The 27,567-nt window shown below is 38.5% G+C and overlaps 2 protein-coding genes and 1 long non-coding RNA gene across 3 annotated transcripts; 1 reads left to right on the top strand and 2 right to left on the bottom strand.

Moving 5' to 3' along the window:
• Positions 1–5: 5 nt before the first annotated feature.
• Positions 6–5,962, bottom strand: LOC136283513 (uncharacterized). The gene is made up of 7 exons (XM_066172482.1): positions 5,905–5,962; positions 5,172–5,212; positions 3,061–3,125; positions 2,350–2,524; positions 1,708–1,918; positions 1,012–1,113; positions 6–256 (listed from the first exon to the last, which is right to left on the bottom strand). Exons 1-7 carry the CDS (start codon positions 5,960–5,962, stop codon positions 6–8), a joined length of 903 nt encoding a protein of 300 aa, XP_066028579.1.
• Positions 5,963–7,366: 1,404 nt separating this feature from the next.
• LOC131780379 (uncharacterized) lies at positions 7,367–17,307 on the bottom strand. Its single transcript, XM_059096996.2, has 13 exons — positions 17,187–17,307; positions 16,356–16,434; positions 15,674–15,851; positions 14,447–14,657; positions 13,774–13,875; positions 13,076–13,269; positions 12,434–12,593; positions 11,474–11,796; positions 10,117–10,282; positions 9,283–9,364; positions 9,028–9,074; positions 8,399–8,656; positions 7,367–8,044 (listed from the first exon to the last, which is right to left on the bottom strand). Exons 1-13 carry the CDS (start codon positions 17,239–17,241, stop codon positions 7,962–7,964), a joined length of 1,938 nt encoding a protein of 645 aa, XP_058952979.2. The 5' UTR covers positions 17,242–17,307; the 3' UTR covers positions 7,367–7,961.
• Positions 17,308–19,089: 1,782 nt separating this feature from the next.
• LOC131780589 (uncharacterized) lies at positions 19,090–26,345 on the top strand. Its single transcript, XR_009339883.2, has 5 exons — positions 19,090–19,307; positions 21,329–21,417; positions 24,920–25,020; positions 25,861–25,962; positions 26,065–26,345. It is a non-coding gene; the product is annotated as an uncharacterized lncRNA (long non-coding RNA).
• Positions 26,346–27,567: the final 1,222 nt, after the last annotated feature.

The following is a 27,567-nucleotide window of genomic DNA, read 5'->3' as shown; positions in this document are numbered from 1 at the left end:
GCACTTTACGCATACGTTGTCCTCTTAAAACTAAACGAAGACGAGTCTTTTCTAACCTTATCAAAGCCATTTTCCGTGTAATTATACCATTCCATATCGTTATTGCTGAACTGAATTAGATATCTCTTGACCCAGTGCTGTTTCTGGCTTCTGCCGTATGTTTCAATTCGTGTCACGCGTGTCTTCTTGGTGAAATCAATCTGAATATATTGCTGGTCATTTGTGATGAAGGCACACCACGCATCGTTGTCACCGCCTAAACCCGAAAGAAAAGTGCATATAATTAAAACACATGATTTTCTCTCCAAATCTTACTTAGTCATTTGGTGCAAAAGACTTGGTGCAAAAGACTTGATTATCCTTCGATGGACAATTGTCTAAAACGATGTTACTAGAAAAGAACACGATGTGATATCAATGATGCTATTTCTAGCGATGCTTTAATACCACAACTCAGCGGTGATACATTCATCTTATACACCCTAACATCACCTAATATTCTCGCTCCCCATGTTATGGAAGAGCTGTTTAGTGGTGATCAACTCCTTTATTCTCGTGACTTTTATGTGTGAATTTAAGGGTGATATCTTAAAGAGAAATTAGATACTAGTCACTCTTAGGGGTCAAAGGGCAAAAATCCGACTCGATATTGTATTTATTATAGCGGAGCTCGCAGAGCGTAGCCCCATAATTATACAAAATGGTAGTAGTAACCCATCAAGCCGAAAAAAAATTTGGACATATGACCGTACGACCGTACAAGGTGCTTCTTTTAACATGCGTGGTCAACTGTACCGCGGGCACGCCAACGCCACGGCTTTTTCCAGTAGTCCAGTGGTCAGTTCACTGGGCTCCGAGTCGGACGACCCGGGTTCTAGTCCTGGCCGGGGCAAGGCGTTGTGCCCTTGAGACGTACGGGAAAAAAAATACGAGCTCCGCTTTTAGGCTTAGCTAAATCTATATATTTCGCATGATGTAATACAGTAGGTAACAATGGTTTGGTCCGCATACCTGGCCTGGCTTTGTAGGGCTGCAGATATGAGTATGTAGAAGAGGCCGTCAGTTGATAATCTTTGATTTTACCTGACGCCATCCCCAAGGCGGATTCACACCCTGAAAGAAAGTTGTTCTATTTTTATCCTATTTATCCGGTGTCAAAGAAATTTAGAAATATATTGGGTTTTTCACCGACACAACCTTAGCTGATGCTTACCTTTTTTAAAAAAAATATGTTCATTTGAATGCGAAATTTATTCTGGACTGCAATAGTTTTCTTAGCTAAGCGTTGTGATTGGGTTAGAGAGCTCACCCCACACCTTCCCCCCCCTTCGATCCGATACAAAGCTAAAACCAATGGCGACTCGGTCGTCTGCGTTTTTCCTCGCTTCAGACAGTTTGCTTCGTTTAACTCTGAGTCTTTTTAACTAGGTTCTACCATTACTTTGAATAATTGTTGTGATATCTATGGTTTGGTTTTACGTAACTTATGTGAAACATAATTACAGGTCTTTCCCGATATCCTATCAACAATTGATTTGTATTTTCCTGTAAAACACACATTTGAAAAACTCTATTTAACCAGTATCTTTTTGGCACATCATTATCAAAATTAATTCACTGATAGAACAACAGCTGATGTCTAAATGTCCAAATAAGGATACACAATATTGTCGTGATTTTGGTGAAATATTTTAAATCCATTCGCACCGGGTATATTGATCTCTATGGTAACTGTTTGGAGGGGACTGGAGAAAGAGGCTCCTTTGGTTATCACGTGACCGTCGTCTGTGTAGTCCTTGTAGAATAGCAAGCCTACTGGGGTTACAATATGATGTCTTCCATTTTTCAGGGAGAAGTCGTTGTCAAATATCACAGTGAAGTTAAGTTTGACTTCTTCCGCCCACAAAATTCGGTCAATCTGAAACAAGAACAGAGAACCCAAGGTGAAGTCTCAATTAAGTGTTTTAAGCTGAATTGGTAAAGTAGGCCTCTTTCGTTCTAAACTTTAACTCCATGGCCCATTTTGTACGATGACATCAATTTGAGAGTATCAAAATTCCCTGAGTGTTGTTACTTCCGCCTGAATGTTACTGTTACGTCCCTAGGTCAGGATCAAGACCCGATTCCGAGATCTACTATATTAAGGTCTGTGCCTTCACACTGCCTTTTATGGAAATTTAGCCCATAGAAAGACGAAATTATCTCTTGCCGTTACATTACTCGTTGAAAGATGTAACACACAAGAGCGAGTTGGGTCAAAACCACATGGCAGCTCAAAACTTACTTTTAAAGATTGTTACGCGTCTAACTCAAGTGATTAACTAATGGTGAAGCTCTCTGTCAGCTTACCAAGAAGGTCACACTGTCGTCTTTCTGCTGAACTTGAAGAGAGCCCATCATTAAAGAAGAGGCCACTTTTTTAAACTTGACAAATGGCGTCAGCATCCAGGTCACATGAACGCCACGTGCGTCTGACCGTGACTCAGCGGAGTGCTTTACTATGAAAGTATATCCATATTCAGATCTGGGGACCGAAACAAACTTCCGTTTCTGTTATGAATGCAAATTATTAAAAAAGAACTGCGGTTAACAAGAACGGCAGTGGTAGAGACATAGCCACGAAGCTAACTCAGTGAAAGGCAGAGTTAATTTCAGTGATTATTTTGAATGAATTACAACAGTTCTACACCCTGACAATATCACTCATGAACAACTATTGATTATTAATTGATTATTAAACAAATTTTCCGTGTTAGCACTCCAGGAAATACACAGTGTGGAGAATATACATACTGATGTTAGGGTGTAAACGGATAAAGGTTTTTCGATTTCATGGTGGGGATGACATAAGTTCCAGAAAACCTAATAGACACACTAGGTACGTTTAAAGAGTAAATCATGATATATAATTTCTTGGAAGTTATCGTCTGCCGTAACAAACGTCAAGGGTACTACGGATTGACTCATGTCCAGACTCTTTCTTGCACTTCTCGGTTCATCAAAGAAGGGAGACCTAAGTACTGAGCTTTTAAATTAACCCTGTGTAACTCATCCACTTACCCGTGTTTCATGGCCATACTGTTGTTCAGGTTGTGACCGATGGTCATCTGTAGTGCAGGTTCAACCTAAAAACGAAGATACATATATGTTATTTGCCGGCTGGGAGGTCCGTATGGTGAAAAATTGTGACCGAGGTCTTGAAAATACTGCCCGAGGCCGTAGGCCGAGGGCAGCATTTTCAAGACCGAGGTCACAGTTTTTCACCATACGGACCGACCCTTAGCCGGTAAATAACATATTTATTGTTTTTAAACTTGACGAAATTCTTTCCGAAAGAACCCGAATAATTTATAGCTGTAAATACGGCAAGATCTTCCATAAACTGAACAATCTTTGAGTGAGTGAATGGTAGTTAAAATAGAGGTGATGCAAATTAAAGAGAGATGCCTCAGCGAAACATTTTCATTTCCGTAACGATAAAGGTGATTTAAAAGGCTTCCAAACAAACTTTGAAACATTATTTTTACAAGTATCTGTCACAATCTGACCCCTGTCAATTAGAGAGCGCGCAAGAAAAAAAAAAGCGTAGGAACATTTGAAAACCAACAGAACTAGTTTGGCAAGGACTGTCACGACAATGTTTTCTTCAAAATCAGTCAATGATCTAACGGAAAGTATTATTCACTCTCATCGACCATTCATTCATGTACGAAGATTTACCTCTGTTCATTAAGTAGACGGCGAGGAAAGTAATTGTGAGTAAATTCAATTTTTTTATTTTGAAGTTGTGAGAGTTTGCTCGTTTAATTGCTGTAATGGCGTGTGTAACTCTGGTCTTTCCTTCACAAAAACTAAATTCGAACGGCACACTCCAAGGAGACACAAGAGAATTTAATGCAGCCTTTTCTCAAAAAATTCCTTCAATTTCTGTTGAGCAATTTACGGTACAAATGTCCAAATTGAACGGAATTGGAAAGACTCACCGGGAGCATATATTTGTTGTAGAACTTAAATTAAAACTTCGCTCGCTATTTCACTATGAACAAATTGCTCGAGAAAATTCAGATATTAAATGAATGAAAGTTCCATCATTTAGTTTAACTGTAACCAAATACCTCACCTTTTCAACTTTCTGGGTACTTTTTGTGAACGATTAAAATTAATTGCAGACGGTTTTTAGGCCGCTTGTCAACCAACATAATGACAATATTGTTTATACAAATCCATTCTGAAACCAATATTTTTCTGTCAACCAAAGTGATTTGATAGAGAGAAAAGAGAGGATTCATAAGTTATTTATCGGCTTGAGGTAGTGACCGACGTGTTTGCTTAAAAATACTGCCCAGCCGGAAAACGAGGTATATATATGAAAAATGACAACGAAAGTTGGGATGTACTCGGTGACTCACGAAAGCGTTACCGTGGCCCGTGGGCAGAGATAGGAAAATACTGACCGGGTAAAGAACCAATCAGATTGCAAGATTCGTTACCGTGCCCTCTGAAAAACAATAAATAAATTTACTTCATATTCGTGGAATATGACCGAGTCAGATGTTAAAAGGCTTCGCTGCCAAATGTATTTTTTCGCTCTACGGGTCTTGCAGACTAGTACTTCGAAGGGATTTTAAGTTTGTCTGTTCGGTCAATCATCTTCATGGCGTCGCATCTGTATATACAAAACGCAACAGCGGAATTCGCCAGTCGGCCTCACACTGTTTGCAAGGCTCTTCTGACGTGACGTAGGAAAACTAAGCTGAGAATGATTCGTGAATATCCCGAAAAAGAATTGTAGTAGAATGCATCCCTTAATGGTAATTATTATATGAACACCTCTCAAGGCATAAGAGATGTATGGGAATTGGAAAAAAAAAGAGAAAGAATAACAAACAATGAAACAATATCAGCACAACAAGACTGGTTGACCCTTTGATCCGTAAGAGTGACTAGCATCTAATTTCTCCTTACAGTATCACCCCTGAATCAAACATTATTGTCATGAGAATAAAGGAAATGATCACCAACCGAAAAGCTCTTGATTAATTAACAAATTCTCCTTGTCAGTACGGTAGGAAATGTCTAGAGAACGGTATAGGGAATATACATACCGATATCAGTGTGGAAAGGGTTGAGAGTACTCTAAAAATCATACAAGAAACACGCAAGCGACCTACATTGTTTGACCTTCGTTGTATTCGATGATCCTCAGAACAAACTGCAACATAAAAATTTCGTACAAGATATAAACAGTGGCGTGTGTAGTATACAGTGAAGGCTTTTGTACAAATCCGCAATTGTTAAAAAAATCGCGCTAAAATGCTGCTGTACGAAATAATTTTAAGTTCCCTTCTTGTACTTTCCGTAGATTGATGAGGCTGACATGAACGTAGACGGTTGATTAAAACAAGCTAGAGTATATTTGTAGAGGAAAGACTACATTCCTTGATTTATTATTCACCTTCAGTCTGTCATAACATGCAAGTGTGTGTATAGACAAACTGAGGCTTTCGTCCTTAAATTATTCGTCACAACTAAAACAATAACGGAACAAATGAGAGAAACGTAGAATTGAAGGTGGAAAGTAATATTTACTTGCCACACAAGAACGTGATCAAATGCATTGTCCATCGAAGAAGGCGCGCAGTTACTAGTGATTACTATTCCAAAAATTGCCGAAAAAAATAAAGATATGGGTTTCTTTTCACTATTTTATACGATTAAGGCTCATGAAAATTAATAAAGTATCGATTTTGAAGCGTGTTCATCATGTTGAAACTCGGTGATCACCCTTTTTCACTTTTGAACCTGCCTTGTTATCACACTTGGGTGTTTCCAGTGAAAATCTTCTAAACTTACATGGAGCTTTTTTGTATATGTTACTAAAGGCCTTTAAAGAGTCACATTTACCTGAGTGAAAAAGATTTAGCCAAAAGAAAATAAAACAAATTGCTTTAGCTTCTTTCATGGCTTCTTCATTCGTCTTTCTTCAACGTTCCTTCTACTTCAAGATGTTCACCGATAAACAATGAAATATTCACCGAGTATTAAACTTAGAGATAGCATATCATTGTTTTCACCTAAATTTAACAATGAAATTTAAAGTAGTGGTGATAATTGATAAAGCACTTTATAATTGATAACAGCATGTCTGAGGAATGTTTTCGTGTCGACGATGTTGATGTATGTAAATTCGAGCGCCTCGCTATGCGAGAGATAATTCCTTGTAACCAAACATCTTTCTGTCTATTCCGTTAACCTGTAAGTAATAAAAAGGTCGGTATTGCGGAAAGAAAACTGTAGAAATGATGATATATGAAGCACACTTAAGTTTTAAGAATTCAGCAGCCAATTATCCAAAATGCATGTCAGCCAGAAGTGCTAATAAGAGTTGATAATAGTTTTTAAATCTTCAACATCAACGGAACTGTACAAAGTAAATGGATGGAGGAGATTAAAAATTAACTAAGTACTCCATTGATAACTGTATCAGTCGGACCAATGGAAAAACCGCGTAATAAAATCCTACTTTATCTCGAAAATTCGCGAGGATAATGCAACAGATTGAGGAAACAAATCCAACCTCCTCATCAATAAACAATTATAAAATAAGGATGTAACTGCGATGAGTAAACACTTCATTGCCGCCTACATCAACACAACTGGAAGAAGATAAAGTGTGATTTGAAACGGTCTAATGGATGATGGGAACAGCATGTTTCCAAAAGGTGTAATGTAGGGTGTTGATAAACTCATTTTTTTCTTACACACCATTAAAACATGTTTAATTAGAACACGTAGGTTTAACTGAATGAAAATCCGAAAATTTGAAATGGAAACTAAATTTTCCATAAGATGCAAGTGGTCATTAACTTTTATTCTCATTGCGCCAAATTTGAAGTCGAAAAACACCGATCAAAGCAGCTTTTAGAAAGAAAATATTTTTTTAACAAAAAAGCTTTAAAACATGCGTAAGTTTTGGTGTGAATAGGGTATTAGTCTGAATATCGAATAGTTGGATATTCAGTAGTTAGTTAGGAAAAAAAGGGTGATATTTCTTAGTCAGTGGTTGGAATGTGAAGAAACAAAAGAAAAAACGGGTGCCGATGAAAGACCTTAAGAAGCTTAGCGAATTGTGAGAACTATTTCCTTTGCATGATGTTAACTTGACAGAACGTGAAAGCAGGGCGAAATAAGAAATGGGGATCAAGACTATAGACGAAAAACTTAGTAAGAAAAGAACGCGAAATTCAACTCAGAGGGACCGTTTAAATAAAGGAATATGCAACCCGAACACGGCAGGGAACGTAAAATATCATCATCAACAACACAACAACATTGATTCATATGCAACAATTTTATTTCTTATCTTAGCAGTCATCTGATCATTACCGCAAGTCGTACTTAAATACAAAACTCCTTATTAATTTCAAACTAAGCAGAGGTTTTCTCACTAAAATTCAAGAAATTTACCTGCAGTTTGCTCCCACCTGTATGTCAGGTCCTTCATCTTCCCGAGGAGCAAACTAGGGGATACTAAGTTTTATCAACAAAACTGTCTTGGAAGTTTCAAAATTGAAGTAAAAATTTACAGCAAATCTGGGTTTAGTTAACTGTGTTGTTAACAACCCAGAAATGACCTCTCGAAACTACTAAGAATTTATAAACCATAAGGCTAGTGTGAGATCACAAGAAATATTGAAGAGAAAGACGCGTCTTCTACGTTTGTTACAGTTCGATATCCCTTAGCCCTTTTCCTAGTATTGTTTACCAAATATATTGAATTCTTAGTTGTAACATGTCCCAACAAAACTGTAATCTACCGCGAAAATGTTTATTTGATATTTTCCCCATAAGATTCCCATTTTCTAACTTTATGAGCTATATGCAAACTTATACATGAGTTCTATATGTGATGAAGGTGCACTATTTACAAGCTTCACAGCTGTCAACACCCATCCATCTCATTACTGGCCGCAACATTTCCATGTGCCCACCAGGCTCCACGCGTCACTTCCAGCAGTCATCACATGGATTCCACGCCCGGATACTGGAAAACAAAATAAAGGAAAAGCGTACACTTTTCAGGGGAGGGCATGCACAAGGAACAAGAGGCAACCAACCGAAACCGGATCAACAGGATCCACTGGGGACCGCTTATCATTTATCATCTGAGGGGTTAGAGGATTGGGTTGTGTCACCTGATCCCACCTCACTGGCATTCAACTGGCAGTCAATTTGCTCAAGTCCCCCCTTAAACTCTGTTGGCGAAGACTGATCCCTCTTCCACTCCATCTGAAAACCATGTGATCTTTCCCAACTCCCCCTTCTCCCACACAACATAACAAATAATGACTGGCCCTTCTTGCATCAGTAATATAAAATTTTTTCTCAAATCACTCACCTCCCCAGGTAGTCCCAGTAGAGTCAGCGAGCGCTGTCAGGTCACTCGTGGGCATCTCAGACACAAGATTTTCTGGAAGAGCTTTCGCTTTAATCAACTTGGATTCTGTCAGTGTCTTGTTAAAGTAACCGTCCGTGATCTGTCGCCAGGATTCACCCGAGTCACAACTGCGATGGAAGTTCATTCTTCGGTCCAAACCATATATTTCCTTCAAGGAGGGATTTGAAGCAGCTACACTGATGATGAAAGGCTGAACAGCTAAAAAAAAGATGCAGTTATAAGCTTGGAGCTGATTAATCTTTATACTAGACCACGTTCGGGTTGTATAGATGTGAGTCAGGTACAAAATGTTGAAGCTTCGAGAAAATCCCGTGAAAGGAGACAAGTTCAGATATTGCTATTTTGAAGTGCTTTTCCTTATGAGATCCATTGCACCAGTAAAATCATCGGAAGAAACTAAACCAGGACTTCAAGCACCAACATAATCCTTCGCATGGCAAAATCGTCTTTCTATGTGCGTTACGTTTGAATCAATGATCGGTGGAAGGGTGTTGGGAGGCTAATTATAAACTTGAGGGGGGAGGGGGGAACTAGAGTTATACTCAAATAGAACAGTCATGTTTACTTACCAATCCACTCCACACCATCAGTGGTTGAAAAGCAGCTGCTTTCAGCTCTAGGATAAATTTGTTGGATAAGTAAAATTTTCTGCTGTTTGAACGGTCAAGAACAAGACAGCAGACCGGTTCCGATTTTCAAGTTCAATTGCGTTTTGTGAGTCTCATATTGGTCAGTTGTTATAGGCGATATGAAACCCCAACTGAAAGGTTACTATCAAAAGCTCTAAAGAAATAACAAAAAAAACCTGCGGTATCGATACTCACGATTCACTTGTGTACATGCAGGCATAAAACCTGTCAGTGTCGGGATCCAACAGGAAGGATCGTCGAGCATACATAGAGACGCCTGAAGAGCAACAGCAAAAGGGTTTGGATTCAGTCTTAATTTGATACGGTGCCTGCACGAAAAACGATACTCTTCATTTGCACTTGTCAGGGACAGGTCATTTATTGTCTGGGAGGGGAACCTCTTCGGAGGATTTGTTTGTGTTACAATAAATTTAACCTGATCCCCCCATAAGGCTCTGTAGTGTTCTAGTGAACCCCACCCTCTTCATGGGTAGTCCGCTTTCCACAGTCCCTCCTTGATATTCTGTGGAGGACGATTGAACCCCCCCCCCTTCCTCTGTTCCCCAGGAAAGCATGTGATTCCCACCAAAATCTTCTGACGTCCCCATTCTCAGGTGATTTCTAATGACTGGTTCCCTAAGAGACGATCATGTAGCGCAGCGACCATCCGAGAGAGAGGAAGCGGCTCCGAAAGAAACTGCTATGCGTGACAGTAACTGCCCTAAAACCGACCTACAGCTCACCCATCGCTGACGACGAATGCTACTTGACTCAACATCATCACAACAAAACTGATCAACCGGTTTGCGTGAGCCAGACCGAAAAAATTCAACTTAAAATCAACTCTTTGTTTCACATTGATGATGACTTTTGCTCAGGTTATTGAATATTAGTCACAAGGTCACTGACAACATTCCTCTCCAGAAAATTGGACGATCGCTCAAACTATACGATCGATTGTTTCTCACGACTTCGAAACATTTTTTGCAAATATTTTGATATCACAATTTCTAAATTTACTCTACTTACCAGCGTAAGGTGGAAGTTCTTCAGCGAAACATCCGTAAACTTCTGCTCTCATAGCCATATTCTTAGTGCCAGGGATGATTCGTAGGTAACGGGCCACGAACGGTTCGGCGAGCTTGGCAAGGACTGCGTAAACGGCCTCTTTACTGCTTTTTGGTCCATTTAAAGCCTTAATCACAATCAAAGATTTGACTTAAATTTTGATTTGTTTCTAGTCTCTTAAATGTCTAGCTCCCAGTTTTTTTTGCTATTTTTTTTATTCGCTTTACCGGGAGACAAGAGCAATGGGGGGTGACAAGAACGGAAGAAGAGTGACTGTCTCTCCTTCTTCTACCATCTAACTTATCCTTTTTCCACACCTGATTTCAGAGAGGTCTTTCTTATTTGCGGATCCCTTTTGCTTTTTTGTGGTATAATGAAGCTCTGCTAAGTAAAGAAGTGAATTGATGAGAATTCACCCACAAAGTACGCTCGAATGACATTGAATATTCAACTCTTTTTCAATTATTCATTTAGAATTCTTTGATACGTTCTCGTGGTTCATCTAAAAACCACACCCATACCTGATTTGAGCAGTCAATGATCAAAATCGATTTGAGGCGACAGATACGCGTATGGCTTATATAGGGGAGAAGCCCTTCTCCGGGAAGCGCTAGGGTTAATGTTCAGAAAAAAAGAATTATTTAAATTTAATTGACCTGTGATAGCCTGTAGCGCTAATTTGCTCTGCTTGGCGAAACCTTCGTATTTCGGGCTGGGTCCATAAAAACATTATGTGTCAGACAAAGTAACTCTAGTGAAATTTTACATCGGATTAAGACTCATGCTGATGTGTAAGTATTTTCCTGCCAACTCTATTAATCACCTTCACAATAGGAACATTTTTTCGCATACTTCATGATTACTTCACGTACATGAACATTCCTCTCGTTTTGATAAAATCATCCCCTCCCCTTAAACTCATTGGATAAAATATGGCTAGCGAAAGGTAAGTGCACCTTCTAATCTGAATAGAAAGATCCGGTTTCAGACCTGGTCGTGCCAAAGACTTAATGGAGCTCAAAAGCAAGATGACTGGCATTCACAGACCAATCAGGGTCTGTGACCCATTTAAAAAGATATATGAGCGAATATTGCGAGAGAGATCTGACGAAATATTGGGAAGGGGCTAACTTGCAATAGATTGGGTATAGATTAGCTTCGCACCCATAGGCAGCAATTGTCTTATTCCCTTCATCCTCCGTTGTGTTGTCTAGTCATATATGGGCCTCTTGGCTCCTAAGACACCCATAACAAAAAAACTAGTTCTAGTGTTACGAGATCTGGTAAACCCTTCAAACGCAATTTAAATTTCACCCACTTTAATCTTCCCTTTCTCATGATAATCCATCCACGTTATACCATCCAAACTGTATTGAAGTTGGTACGACGAAACATAAAAGAGTGAGAGAGTTCCTCCCATTGTAGACATTCTCGTCACTCTGCGCAGCGAGCCGAAGTCTATCTGCAAGTAGTCAGGAGGCACTTGAGCGGATCGTGCAAACCACCCATACGGGTAGTTATCCACTTTCTTGTAAAGACGGATGAACTCTGGCTTAGAAGAATCACTGGAAGGAAGGCTGTGAGTCAGGGCTGCGTCTGTAATTTCACCAGATTCAAGACCCAGCGGAGAGATGCAGCTTGCTGGAGAAGAAGAAAGAAATGATCATCGACAGGTGACATATTTCTGAGCATAGATCTTCTGCTTATTTACGCAATGTCGTGATAAGCATTGATAAATGAGAGAAAGGAAGAATGTTAATTTTTCCTTGCTTCCGTCAAAAAGGCTTTATCGTCATAGGTGAGCATTTTCAGGCATGCGCGTTAGTTCGTAATACCGCGCCGTGCGTTTCAGATCCCGGAAAGGAGCAAGTTTCGTCATGTTCTGTATTTTTTTCTCCCTTTTTAGTTTTTTGTCAAATACGTATGTTTCTAGTTAAACACTCAATCAAGCCACACTGGTCTGCAGTATTCCGTTCTTATCTGCAAATTCTCACTGGCGCCAGAACAAAGATGTTGACAAGTATTGACACCTAACCTACGGGCGCAATTTGAACTAAAAGCCCGTTTAAGTAACTCAATTACAGATTATCTAACACTTTGAATTAACTGTACCACATTCGGGCAGAGTCTCCCTACACAAGCCATTAAGAATTACCCCGGATGGCGATCAGTCCCAATCTCTCCTCTTTTCCTCTGCTATTCGAGCCAATTGGCCATCAAAATGTCTGATTTTGATTTTTAAAATAAACGATAATGTATCGTACTCTATCGATCGTACCTGGAGAACCTGGAATGTCACAGCCATAAAACTCGAACCTGATGCAGATCAGCTCCTGAAAAGCCCACGGGCGAATTCGAATACTATAAGCCTCGATTGGGTGGCGGAGTTTATGGACGATCATTTCTCGGTCTTCCACTCTTTGAGGGCCTTTGAAGATCTACATATGACAGTAAGGGTGTAATCGTTAGGTTTAAATGGCAGAACACCTTCTGGATCTCTTGATATACCTAAAGGACCGCTACAAAGCCGCTTCACGTGATCTCAATTAGATCTCGATTGTGATAAAATGACCACAAGAAATAGAGAGAGCTTGAGGGGTTCTTTAGATTTCCGACGCCACTGACAGTAAAGTGACAGATTTTAAGGCGTTCTAGATGTAAGAAGAAAACCTACGAACAATTGTAAGGAGATATATGTGGAGAGGCAAACTTTGTCCTTTATCATACAAATTTCCGCAATTTCAATTTTTATAATTTTTGTTTTGACTTATTTGTTGTCAGACCTCTAGATCTCACTTTAAACGATCACGAAAACAGCCTATTAGCACAAAAGTCATCGATGAACAAAATGGTCTTAGAGATCATAATATATCAAATCGCGAAAACTCCAACCACTTGAACCCCAAAATGTATGCCCTACCTTAACTTGACCGTTTTCAAGGTAATCATTCCACGTGTTGTCATCATCACTGAACTGCAGGAAGTATTCAGACACCCAGTGATCTTTGGTAATCCGCCGCATGGTTCCCACGCGTGTCACTCGTGTCTTGAGTAGGAAGTCCACTTGAATAAACTGATCTTTATCCTCCTTGTCAGTGCACCAAGCGTCTTTGGCTATAAATTGTAATCCCATTTAATACCAAGATAAACCCCCAAGAGAGACATGCATCACATTTCTCTTTACAGCATCACCACTGAATCGAGGTTGTAAGAAAAACGAAGTTAATAAACATGTAGAAATAACGCGCGTCTGAATGGCCAGAGACATGCATCAAATTTCTCTTTACAGCATCACCACTGAATCAAGGTTGTAAGAAAAACGAAGTTTATTTACATAAAGAAGTAACGCGCGTCTGACTGGCTGAAAACGAGTGCATTCTTCATGTAACACGGATGCAAAGTTGTAACACGAGTGCAAATAACAAAAATCAGGCGCGGCTGCAAAAATTGGGGAAAACTGGGGACAAGAATGATACACCTAGAAGTTCCCTCAATACAGTGCTTAGACCATCTTCAGGCATGTGTCAAGTCTCATGTTATCGCAATGATGACCACATCTGCACATGCGTGGTGAGTATTCTTCCGCGCCACTGTCAATAAAAAAGTTTTTCTACTTACTCTCTCGCGCTCGCGATGGTTGAGATTCATCATAACTTGAGGAAGCTGTAATCTGATAGTCATTGATTCTTCCACTTTTCATTCCCAATGGCTGTGAGCAGCCTAAAAAAAAATAAACGTGAGTTGAGACGGAGTCGTTAATCGTGGCCAGACTGATTATAAAATAACGATAATAAGAAGGAAAGAAGTAGCACTTCGAAAAAACTGAGTTTTATGTGTGGTGCTATAAGCTTTCAAATAGCACTTTGAAAAAAATAAAAATATTTACCCGCTGTTATCTTTCTGGGAAGAATTTATCTCTCAAAAAATGTCGATCAAAAGTTAGTTGCGCATGAGTCCGTAACTACTGAATGTAAAACTTACAATTAGCTTCCTGTAGTAAACACCAAAGAGAGACTGAGGAGCCTATGTAAGCTGTTAGATGTAAAGGAGACTATAAGTTGACTCAACATGAAGTATTTGGCATGTCTTATCGCGCTGCGGTAATGCACCGTATATGCTGTCACGCATTCGACTCTGACTGTATCTTACTTATCGACCGGTCATTAATTCAGGGGGGGAAGGGGCAGGGAGGGTCGGAGGATAGCAAGGACTGATCCCTCCTCCGTTCACCCTGAAAACCATATAATCCCCCACAAAGTCCGACACCCACCTCCTGGTGACTGACTCTTACCTGACAGTTCGACGCCAAAGGTAACTTTACCGAGAGGGTGGTTGTGCACGTTCTTCTTGGTAACTACACCGTTATTCTCTTGGTAGTCATCGTAGTAGAGAAGTTGAACTGGCGTCACAATGTCATAATATTTCGGCTTTAGGATCATCTCTGGGTCAAACTGAACTTTGAAGGAGACTGTGGCTTCCCAACCCCAGCTAAGAGAGTCGATCTTAAAATAGGAGATGTAAGAGCAACCCATTAGACTTAAATCAGACCAATTGCCATGGTGGGACACCAAAACTACAGCTCATGTACGCCGAGTTAAAAAAAATAATTCAGTTATTTCATGAAAAAAGTTGAATGGCGTTCGATAGAAGCTTCAATTCTTTCTACCTGTGAAAAAGACCTTCTGATGGTGGAAGTGTCTCGTATGGTGTTTACAGTGGCAGATTGTGTCAGATACTTTTTTAATTCCGTTGTCACGAAAAGGGAATTTATAGAATAGAAAAAAAATCGCAGTAAGAAGACCAAAAAAAAAAAGCATTTCAAGCGGTTCTAACTGTAACGTTTTATTATTCATCTCGTCGAATACCTAAATTTTTCATTTGGCGACAAATTAACTTAAATTAACTGAACCTGTTTAATCCAAGAGATTATAAATTCCTGGTTTAATCTAAATAACTTCACTTACATGTGTTACTATTGTCGACTCGGGCCTTTAGGTAGCTCGAACCCCACGCTAAGTTGGATCACAAATGTTAGTTTTCCTTGGATTCCCCTTAAATATTTTCTGCAGTTTCTTCGATAGGGATTCGAGCCCTCGATAACTGTCGAAAATCTCGCTAACGCGAAGTCCCTTTTTACCTTTATGTCACTCTTACTAATTACCACCGACTTTTCAACAAAGTACCTTTTAGGTCTTTAGTTTCCTTCGTTAGCAAAGTACCTCATGTTTTCATACCTTTCTTCATAATGAACCTGAATAATACTTATTTTTTGATCAAGGAAAGTCCGATAGATAAAAGTTTTCTCTGTAGTTTTCAGTCATTTCAATGATTTCGTCCCATGCTGCGATAACTTGAACCTATAATGATTCACTTGACTGTTCGTTATTATATGCACAACAAAAAATAATTTGAACCTACCTACAAAAAACCTTCTGTACTATGAATCCCTTCACACTTGACATTTACATTTGCACAAAAAAATAAATCCTCTAGAGGATTTGAAAGTGTGCTTCATTACCTTCAAGGTAACACTATCGTCTTTTTGTGTGACTTCAGGAGGATTTATACCAAGAGAAATGTCTACCAAATGACGGTACTTGATGTAAGAAGCTAGCATCCAGGTCACGTGAATACCTTTGGCGTCGGCTAATGAGTCGTCTGTGTGTTTAAGGGTGGTAACACATCCAAAATGGTCGCTATAGCAACAAAAACGAATAATCATTGCATAAACAATTTCCTCTCTTATTTAGTTGACTATTTACATGGTCTGTGTATATAATTAGACAGAGAGATCATGAACAACTAATGGTCTCTTACACAAAGTTTATTTTCAGGTTAGTCATTTCCTAACCCTTCAAAAAAACTTCAAGTGGACGACAATCAAGCATTTATTTTCCTCTTCGAAAATTATCCATCAGTTTTTCTCTTTTTTTTTTTTCAATGTTTGTCAGAATTTCAAATTATTAAAAATAAAATGACGGAGTCAAACCAGTCAACGAAAAAAGTTATGTATGGAATACATTTCATAAAAAAAGCCTCGCCGAGTTTTATTTCATTGCGGGGAAATAAGAGCAGGCTATGTTTCATTGGCAGCCAGCGTGTGAGTCGCCATATGGCAGACGTCCATCAAGAGGAAGTTATCGTCTAACGTCATAAGAGTACATATCGAATTGTCTTGATTAAATCCGACAAGAACTTACCCATGGTTCATTTCCCCCGTCACGTTCACAAAATCTGTCGTCATGATTAAATCAGGACCTGCAGCCTGTGATGTGTGCACTGCAAAGAAAATGATAGAATATAACGCTCCAGTGTAGTTAAACTTCACTCTTTTTGCACTACTTGTATTAAGTGACCCGATCAGTTTAACAGCAGGAAGTTTTTGTGATGAAGTGTGAACTAAAACTTACAAACGAAATTTTTGTCAGCAACCCCGTCACTCCTTTCCAAATGATTAAGATACGGACAAAAAGTTTCGGAAAAGAGTTTTGGATTTTACTGTTGCAATATTCGAAGAACTGCTTCAAGGAACGGGGCAAATTAAACTCCAGTGCGGAAAATGCGTCAGTTAATTAAGCTCAGCCGGCTTTAGAGCCCTATCATCTTCTCTCGATAGATTTTGTTTTAGACATGGTTTCCATGGAACGTTTTTCTTAGCTTCATCAACCGTTTTTAGACAATGTTCAATCTTCGAATGACACAGAGATTTTCAAAATAAATTGGCACGTTCTGTGATGAAAAGAGTGAATGCATAAGTTCGGCATTTCTTCAACCTGCAACGACGCAATGTGCGGAAGGTAACGTTCATTCATCCGGAAAAAGGCTTGCTCTTGATACCAAGTTACCTTGACACATCTGAAGTACCATCTCCTTTGATACAACCCTCAGTAAATTCACAGCCTTACTCAACAGTAATATTTTAGTTATAGGTAGACTTTCATTGAGTTTTCAGATACTTTTCTAAAAGCTTCCTCGGTTTTGAACAAGTAGGACGAATTTTACCGGACAAGCAAAATAAATCAATATCTCACCTTGAGCGCTTATTATCAAGCAGAATGCCAGTTGATACAATGATCTGGCAGACATCTTCCTTTCCAATAACTTATCCTTGAAGAAAACTCTAACATCCACAACGAATTAACTACTTTGACAAACTTTCGACAAGCGAAATGGATTCATTAAGAATTTATTTCACAAAAATGATATTTTGTTACTTTGAACCAAACAATTGAAAGTAAGCAGACCGCAAAAGTTTGAAAAGTAATAACAGTGATACGATTGGTTCAAAAGCTACGAAATGCGAAACTAATGAGACCTCAAATAGTTTGCTTCATCGGTTTAATTGCGCGGTATTTTTCATTTTGCATATTTAAAAACCCTTAAAATGAACCCAGTCCGAAGTATCGATTTAATTGGGTAATTCTGTAAGACACTGAACAAAGAAAAACGCAGGTTTGTTAAAAATTAAGAGAATCGTTTTTCAGAGACGCTATTGTTAGTAAAAGTAGAGGTCGGAAAGGACTATTATTATACCTCATTTTTTCGCGCAATTATTTCTTGAGATAAATCCTAAACGTATGATAAATAGTCACTGTTCAACAGACTAAATTGAATCAATGAAATAATGACTGTATGAATCGCTGAAATGATCTTTATTCATATGAACCGCTTATTGAAGTGAATGTTATTCTCATCGAAACAGTTGAGGAACAAATATCTACTACCAATTCACTTAGATCTGTGATGGACATGAGTAAATTCCGGATGAATAAAGGATCAGAATGATATCGAAGATCCAAATAGAACTGGCAACGCATCTTACGCAGGATATTTGAGCACTTCGGCGCGGGAAGCCTTAAAACCATTGAAAAAGCCTTCAAAACCATTGAAAAAAGGGAAAATAGTGATTCCAGAGCAGATAACGGATGAAGCTGTTGGGCATAGTTACAGCAGGTATCATCTAAGTGAAAGAAACACGACAAATAAACGTTTACACCACCGTTTACAGAGGTTGAGGATGCGGACAATTACTCCTTCACTGCAAAGAAACTTAGCGGTACAGTTATTGTCAAATGATGTAATTGAACTGAGTGGAGTGCAATTTGGGCTCAAATCATACGCGTGATATGATTTCAGACCAAAATTGCACGACGCGAGGTTCAATTACCACTTTATTACATCCATTTTGAAATCGCCCAAATACAGGACTTGGTCACTTCAAATATTTCATTGATGCAGTACTGAGCCGGTCTGAAATTAAATTGATCCATTTTGGGGGGGGTGGGTAAAGTAAGAGCTTTGGAAACAAAAGTTGCATAATTTGCCACATGGTACTCTTTATCTTTCATTTTCCTGCAATTTGATCGGTTACTTTAAAAGAAGATGCGATTTAAAGCAAAAAATGGTGCGATTTACGAATAAATCGCATTAATTAGAGCCAATCAGATTACAGGGACCACCAGTGATTTCAAAATGGTTGTACTTAAAGTAATATCACACCCAGTCTCTTTTCTAGGCCGAGGCAAACCCACAAAGACACTGGGAGCTGTGATTGGGAAGCGATAGGTAACAGGTATTTCGCGTTAACCTTCTACAAACATCCTTGCTAAGTTTTCTCCATCTATTTAGCTTCTTCTTAAGTTTTATTGTATCTTTATCAATTATTATTATTAGGTTTTTGCATAGACCCCCTCAAAGTAGGGCTCCCTTTGTGACCTGACAAGGGTGTACTTTGGTCAATCACTAGTCCACCCTATTTTTGTAAGAACATGCGACTAGTTTTAAAGCTTTATTGCTGAATTAGAGGACCGAATTGCTCTCTTACTGTGTGGTGATTTTGTGCTGCTTGCAAAACGCGTGGCGTGCTACCGCGCGTGTAACGCGTACAGCGTGACGAATTTGCTTCGACGGACGAAAAACACTGAGAACTAGTAATGGCGGCGAAGCTGTAGATAGCCTGATTAAATGATGGAATGAATTGCCCATCCTGAAACTAAAACCGGAGCAAGAACGGAACCTTTAACCACACTTACCTTTCAGTAAAATTTGGGTTCCTATTTGAAATTATTTGAGGGGAAAAAATGACTTCACAGTGGCTGAAATATTCTGGAATGGAGACCGCGTGCGATTTGATATCAGATCAACTGTTAAAGGTCAGCTCTAGTAGTAAGCCCAAACGACTGATTGACACGCAAATCATGTCAAGTTATTTCTGGATCACGTCTTATTTTTATTTTATAAGCACAGTTCCTAGTATTTAAAGGTGTTGAGAGAAGGGACTTTTTCTTACTCTTAATACAGGGTTCGTTCGGGTCCTGGAAAATCTGGAAAGTCCTGAAATTTTATTTTGACATTTTCCTGGACTGGAAAGTCCTGGAAAAGACTACAGCGCTTAGAAAATCCTGGAAATCTGCTTCAGTCTAGTAATAAACTTGTCAGAATTTACGTGATAAGAAATGTATGTAGACCGTAAGGAGAATTGATTTTGAAATCCTTAGCAATGAAAGGGTTTGAGGTGAAATTTGGAGTCCTGGAAAAATCAATCAAGGTCCTGGAAAAGTCCTTGAAATTGTTTCTGAAAAAGGGTACAAGCCCTGTTAATAGCATGACCTGTTGAAGTATTTGGTTCTGATTGTTACTGAAAAAGTTGATACACCAAGAGTTGGTATGACTCCCAAGTACTTTGTGCAGGTCATGCTCTTATTCGTGTTCTTCACTGACATGGCTTAGGCTTATTAAAATCTTGCAAAATCATACAAACTTTGAAGGTCATTTACATAGCATGGTTTCTATTTCCTTTCCCTGAAAATTCAAGGGAATAATTATGGAAAAGGTTGACAAAAACCCAGAGAGACCAAATTATATCACCTGTGGCTAAAATGTTTTTATAGCAACATACATGGTCATGTGGGTACAGCCTTTACAGTAACTATCCTGAGATAAAAGTTGAATACTTGTGATGGGAAATTGTGAGTGACTCAATAACATTTCAATGTAATTTTTCATTGATAAGTAGAAGACATGCTAAAATAAGTGTAAGACATGCTAAACTAAGGATAAGATAAGCAAAAATAAGTAGTGAAAACTGAAAAATAATCCAAGTTTGCCAAGTGGTACAGAATGACAACATATACATGTAACTAAGAGATTTTAGCAGCAGATTTGTTTTATGTTGATAGAATGCTGAAGAACTTGAATGAGACATAGTCTCATAAAAAGACATAGTCTGGTTTGTACCTAAACTGATACACCTGCCTAAAAGATGCAATATTAGTTTTCCACAGATATAAAGAATTGATTGAATCCTTGATGGATGTGAAGATGGGCATGTTCATTTTTCAAATTTGACTAAACCTAATCAGTTGCCATCTTACAGTAATTTAGACATATTTATTGAGCACTTTTTGATTGAGTGTCATAAAACTTATACCATAGTAATTATGATGGCCAATCTAAGATGAGGAAAATATTTTTAAGGGCCAATGAGAACCAATCTAGTAAAAACTAGCAAACTGCCCAAAGCACTGGAATATGTTGGCAACCAATGTCATGATTGGTTACTAGAGTAATGCAAGTTTTCTGAAGCAAAGAGCAAAGTAAAGCTAAAACTAAGCAATCCTGAATCACTTTCAACACTCATTTGAAAATTTCTGTATTGTATCACAGGAGTACTAGTAATAACTACAATATTAACTTGATCAAGCACTGCCTTGGATAGGTGCATCATGTACCATCTGCAGCACCGCTATTGTCCCTTCACATGTACTAAACATTCCTTGTACATTATGTAAGCTGAATTATACTTGCATTTGATTAGTTCTTATACATTGTCTATTGGAGGACAGAGGCAAAGATGACATCACCATTAACAATTTCTTACTTCTTTATTATACAAAACAAATGGGTTTAATTTTGCTGTGGATCTGTTTAGTTTTAGTCACAAAAGACACCAAATTGTGGTTAGAACATCTGACCCACTTGGTTGCACCTTCTATTCCACTTTTTTGTTCTAACAGTATATTTGGTGTTATCTGTGATCTATTTCTGAACTTACGGACAGCAACATAGAATCTTTTTGTTGGTAAGATAATGTAACTCTGGTTATCACCTCACTCCTCAATGAGGACTCCTCACAAAAAAACTAATGGAAAGTAATTTTCATTTTTGTCCACAGGTGGGGTAACAAGTACAATGTATAGACTCAAGAAATAAGTGGACTGAAATATTCAGCAATGTTTTTGATGGTGGTACTTTCTAATTCAGGCAAGAAAACTGTAATGAACTGCCTTAGCTCTTGATAAATTAAGAGAAAAATGCATAAGACACAACATTTAACAAATACTGTAGACTAACCTTGTAACAAATTTGATTTGAGAGAATGAAAAAATTTAGATAACATGTGACTGCTGCAAATTTTGTCCAAGTTTGTGTTTTTTTTTTTCTGGAAGCTCAACAAGATGAGGATTTTGGATAAATGACTGTAAATATTCGTAAATCATATAATTTATGTGTTGAACTGCAGTTTAAGAAATGAATTTGAAGCAATCTTTGCAGTAATGAACACTACTTATTATAAGCAGTACTTAGTGACAATAAGGCATGAAAAAAATTCAGGCCTGAACAGGATGTGGACCCTTGACCTCTGCGATAACAGTTTAGTGCTCTCACCAACTGAACTACCAAGCCAATCAGGAGCCAGTCATTATGTTGGTTCATGACATAATGACCAGCTCCCAGTTGGCTTGTTAGTTCAGCTGGTAGAGCACTGAACCATTATTGCAAAGGTCTTAGGTTTAAATCCTGTACAGGTCTGAATTTTTCTAGGCCTTATTTTCACTACTGCTTAAGTACTGTTCATTACTGCAAAGACAAGGATTGTGGATGTTTTGTATGTTTTACATAACATGAATGTTGTCACTGATGGACGTTATTTACAAACAAACAAGACTGATGACTGACTTCATCTTGCCTGTAACTTTTGACTGATTGATGATTAATCATTTTATTGGGTAAATGAATGACTGACTTACTGATTTGACAAGAGGCTTGCTGGCTAACCATTGAGCTGGCAAAGGGACTGATCAACTGAAAGATGGACTGACTGATTGGTTGGTTGACATACTGACTGTCTGATTAGCTGGTTGACTGCATGACCTAATAAACCACTGGCTGTTTGATTAACTGACTGACTGAATGACTGACTGAATGACTGACTGATTGACTTATTGTGGAGCTGACTAAACCATTGACTGACTGATTGATCACTTGATCAACTGATAAATAGATTGGCTAATGGAAAAACTAACTGACTGATTGAATGACTGAGTTACTGAATGTCCAATTAGCAGACAGACTATGAGAATTTGTGGCTTACTGACTGATTGATTAACTGACCAATGGATTAACTTACGGATTGATTAACTGACTGACTGACTGGCTGATTGATGTTCTGTGAGACTGATTCAGCCATGGACCAACTCATTGATATTTGAACCAACTTTAAAAAGACTGGCCAACAAAATAGCTGATTGACTTACTGACTGACTGGTTGACTGACTGATGTATTGTCTTACAAAATGTATTGAGGGACTGTCAAAGTAAGACTGACCAATCGCTAATTGTTTAAATGAATGGCTGACTGAATAACTGACTAACTGACTCTCTGATAGACTGACCAGTCAACTGACTGATGACTTAGTGACCAGCAGGTAGAATAACTATGTGGGTGATAATGGCCTGACTAAGGGATGGACTGACTGACCAACTAGTAGGTAATTAGCTGGGCAATTAGCCGAGTTTCTTCTGGATGGAATGACACAATGCCTGTTTCACTGACTCATAGACTGGGTTGCTGAATAAGTGATTGAGTGAGTGACTGACTAATGATGGACCAATCTGTGAAATGACTAAGTGATGGATTGAGCAACCAGTGATTGACTAATGAACTTAAATGCTGACTGAATAACTCACTGATTTACAGATTGTTGGATTGAAGAACTGAATGACTGATTTACTATCTATGTGACTGGCTCATTGACTGACTGACTGACTGACTTACTAAGGGACTGACTTGCTGACCAACTGACTGTCTGACCATATGGCTAGAATGAATTGAATGACTGATGGACTGACTACTCAGTTGACCAACTGGTGAACTCTATGACTGTATGACAAATCGGGTGATCTAGTAAAACAGGGATGATCAGGGAACTTTTGGACTGGATGGTAGACTGAAGGACCGACACATTGACTGGATGACTGACTCGTCAACTGACAGTTGGACTGACTGCTGGCTGAATGGCGAGACTGCAGACTGGCTGACTTATTCTGTGATTGATCAACTGACTGATCTATGTCAGATTAAATGATTATAGAGTTTAAGAAACGACGACGGCGACGCCGTGGACAACGTTTGTTAAAAAATGAACTTATATTTTATCTACGAATCTTGCGGCACTTAAAAGGCATTTAGTTTGTTTCTCATTGCAAAAGTATCTCGAAACTGATTATAGAGCACAGCCTTAAATTAGAGATATAGATTTGAAAAGCACGCCGTCGTCGTTCACGTTATCGAGACAACGGAAAGTTTGGTTATTTCACGTTGTTGTTTTGCAGAGGACGCAAAGAAATTTACAAAGATTTATAATGCACCTGTACAGCCATTATTCTGCTTATTAAACCATTTGTTAAGTGAACTTCTCGTTGCCGGTGGCGGTGGCGGTGGCGGTGGCGGTGGCGTCGTGGTTTTCTTAAACTCCCTATCGACTAACTGGTGGAGTGACTGACCAAATCGACTGACTGTGTGATGGACTTACTGACTGATAGATAGGCTGACTGACTGACTGTCCGTTTATTTGAGTAAATTACTTATTAAACTACTAGGTTCTTAACTCATGTAATTCCTTTGATTATTCCATCATAACTTCATTTTATTATATTATGGCAATGGAGCGCACAAAATATGCCAGGGTATTACGTTGTAGAACAGGGCAAATATACGGACAGAAGCGATCCGAGCGCTCTCTGATTTCTCTTCCCTTTTTTAGACATGATTTTTCCACGAGAATTTTTTCGGTCATGAAGAACACTTAGATAGTTTCTTTTGTGTTTTTTTCCTTCTTTCACGCACCAGTAACGGTATGCGACAGTTGATCAGATAAGACCATACTCAGTTTCAAAAACCAGAAGCCAAAAGACTAGAAAATTAAATAATAGTAGAATAATAATAGCCCCCATAGGGCTCGGAAAAATACCACGCAACTCGCGAAATATCCGCGCGTATTATATGTCAGACCATCGAATGAGGTATATATTGTTTGATTGTTTCTGTCTGATTGGTGGATAACTTGGATATTAATTAATAAAGGTGGATGGGAGAACTGATAGGGAGCTTGAATTAATACAACTTGGGTAAGTTTCGAGACAATCGTCTGTTAATATTTCCTCTCTTAAGATTTCATTCTGCCATACGATTGTTATGATGTTAGTCCCAAGAATTTGGTATTGGATGAATTAATAATCTAGAGCTCGCAAGGGGTACTTTTCTTTATTCCTATTACTTGTCTGCTTGATATTGTATTGATATTGTAAAGAGAAATTCTATCTTGGTCACTCATGGGACTTTAAGGGTTCCTATAAAGTCAATCAGAAAATGTTGTTGAGGTTATCTTCATGTAAGTAATGGAGATGTAAGAAGAAGGGAAAAGTACTGAAACGTTACCGTCGTGGTTTAAGTCTGTTTTTCTTTAATTCTGTTTTTTTGCAGGCTGGCACTGTTTTCTTTTATGACCGAAGGAAAAAAGGAATGTTTAGTGACGTCAACTACAATTGAAAGTTAAAGATGACATGTGGATGTTCTGCTGACAGGTTAGAAATTCTGGGTCTTATTTACTTCCCTAAGAAAAACCAAATTCTTCAAATGTAGATTTTGCCTTTTACAATGAGACGCTGTCAATTTAGTCCTACCCGTGTATCACATACCCACGGTAACATTGCTGGGAGTATTTGCCAATTGGTCACATGGTGTACCAAAAAAGCAGGAAAGTTTTGACTTTACAACTTGTAAGAGGTAGACTCAGGCCCTAGAATTCAATAGAAAAAACGAACTACGATCTTTTAGTTTGAAGGAAGGGTAAAAAGATATCTAACCTTTTGGCATTCAAGGTTATGCAATTTCATCTTTCTGCTGTTTTCATCTTGGTATACCGTCCTACCAAAGGTTTGTTGATTTATTTTTTTTAATTTTCTCAGCAGCAGCTAGTGCACACAGTTAGCAGGCCTACCCTTTTTTTTTCTTTTTTTTCGCACTCTTCGCGCGTAGTGTTTATGAGGGGTTTTTTACCCGCATGAACAAATTTAAATCAGATAATCCCACAGGTGACTTTCCGAGGGCCTTACTTTACCCAATATGTTTGATGTTGTACGTCAATGATAACTGAATGATTTGCTTGACACAGTTCAGATTAAAGGGGCCATTTCAGAATTTCACGTGCAAAACACAAGATGCGAAATGAAAATGCTGTAGAAATGCTTCGTCAGAGCGATAACCTCTCAGTTAGTTAATAAAAGATTTGGTTTTCTTTTAACGCTGATTAAAAAACCCTTTGATCGAGGTTTTTACTTTCCGTGCGATATGAATCAGTGTTTTGATTGTGTGTAGTTTGACGATTCATCGTCAAAAATATATTTATTTTATTTTACTTTTAGTATTATGAAGATGATTTTACACCAAGGAAGCCCAAACAAGTCCTGAACACAGACGTTTGGAGAAAAAGGAAAGGAATACGCTGTTCGTCACAACAAGGAAAGGTACTGCAATAAAGACACCAAGAAAGAGCTTCTATTACCCTGTGGTGCGATAGAGAGGCAATTTCGAAAGCTGCTGACTCGTATTTCTTCTCTTTCATTCAGATTGCAAGGAAACAAGAAAGAAAGGCCGAGAGAGTATTAATGTGGAAAGGAAGGAAACATTGAAGGATATTTCACTTTCTCGACTTGTACTTTACGTTGATAGCTTTGATGTTGTTGTTTCTGGGACTCTAATATTGTAATAATACCGTGAAGCTGGTTAGTAGCTAATTCTTACTATCCGAGCTTCTGAATATGACAAAATACAGGGATGACTAGGGATGAAGGAGACAAATTGTACCCGTCCTCCATCCCCCACCACACCCACCACTATTTACCAGTTTCAATAAGTATTTGAAAAGTTCTCTACCTTGTGGTAATAGCATTCATTTCAAACGCATGCGTTTTGAATAACTAAACTTCTGTCATAATACACCTGCGTATTAGACAGGTGTTTTTACCACAAGGTAGACAACTTATACCCAATACTTATAAATCTCTCTATAAGAGGCGGGTGTGGTGGGGGACGGTGGCGGATCGACCCCACTTTTTCTTTCCTTCCAAGGATGACAATTTTTTTTTCTTCGACCCCACTTTTTCTTTCCTTCCAAGGATGACAATTTTTTTTTCTTTTTGTGGTCATGTTTCATGAAATCTGTGAAACCCCACTTTTTCATGAAAATCATGAAAGATTCATGAAATCTGTGAAACCCCACTTTTTCTTTCCTTCCAAGGATGACAATTTTTTTTTCTTTTTGTGGTCATGTTTCATGAAATCTGTGAAAAGATGAATAAACAAAATTGAATGAGCTACATTACAACGTTATTATACACAGTATGACAACAATACAAACACAATTTGGGTATTGTTTGAGGCCTTCTCACCAATATTGAAATTTGTCTTGGGTCGGAATTCGTCATTTTTCAGCCAAAATAAATATATATTTTATTGACCTCGTACTAAGCTAGTTTTAAAAAAAAAGATTCCAAAGATGCAGGCTCGTCAAAATACGGCACAACTCGTAAAAATACTCAGCGATACCACACACCAAAACGTCTGACCGCTTTTTTTTTCTGCTGTCTTTGTGCTCATTTCTCATAAAGCGGGAAAAGTAAAGCGGATAGTTAAGCGTAGTGCGCGCAGCCAACTGGTTAACCAAGTTATTTTACAGCACAAAATAACCAACTGTCTAAATAACCGTACAGTATCGCAGGATATTTGTAGTCTATTCGCGAGTTATTTGTACTGTATTTTATGCAGTTGGTAGGTTACTCTTTAGGAATCTAAAAATCTGATCGGTTTTTGTGTGTAAAGCTTTCTCATTGGCTGTTAAATAGATACGATTTAAAGCCAAAGATGGTGGAACTCTTGAATAAATCGTACCGATGAGAGCCAGTCAGATTGCAAGGCTCACCAGTGTTTTTAAAATTAATGTAATAAAACAATAAGCACCATCTGGACTTACTTTTTCTGTCGTTAGTTTTCAAGTCAGCAAAGGCATTCTATCAGAGATCATCCCAGTTCTCACACTTTAAAAATAACATCTCCTCTCTTTAACCTTAATA

This window comes from Pocillopora verrucosa, chromosome 9 (genome assembly GCF_036669915.1).
Source record: "Pocillopora verrucosa isolate sample1 chromosome 9, ASM3666991v2, whole genome shotgun sequence".
In the NCBI taxonomy this organism is placed as follows: domain Eukaryota; kingdom Metazoa; phylum Cnidaria; class Anthozoa; order Scleractinia; family Pocilloporidae; genus Pocillopora; species Pocillopora verrucosa.
The sequence above is the reverse complement of the archived record's forward strand: the minus strand, read 5'-3'. Positions and strand labels throughout refer to the sequence as shown.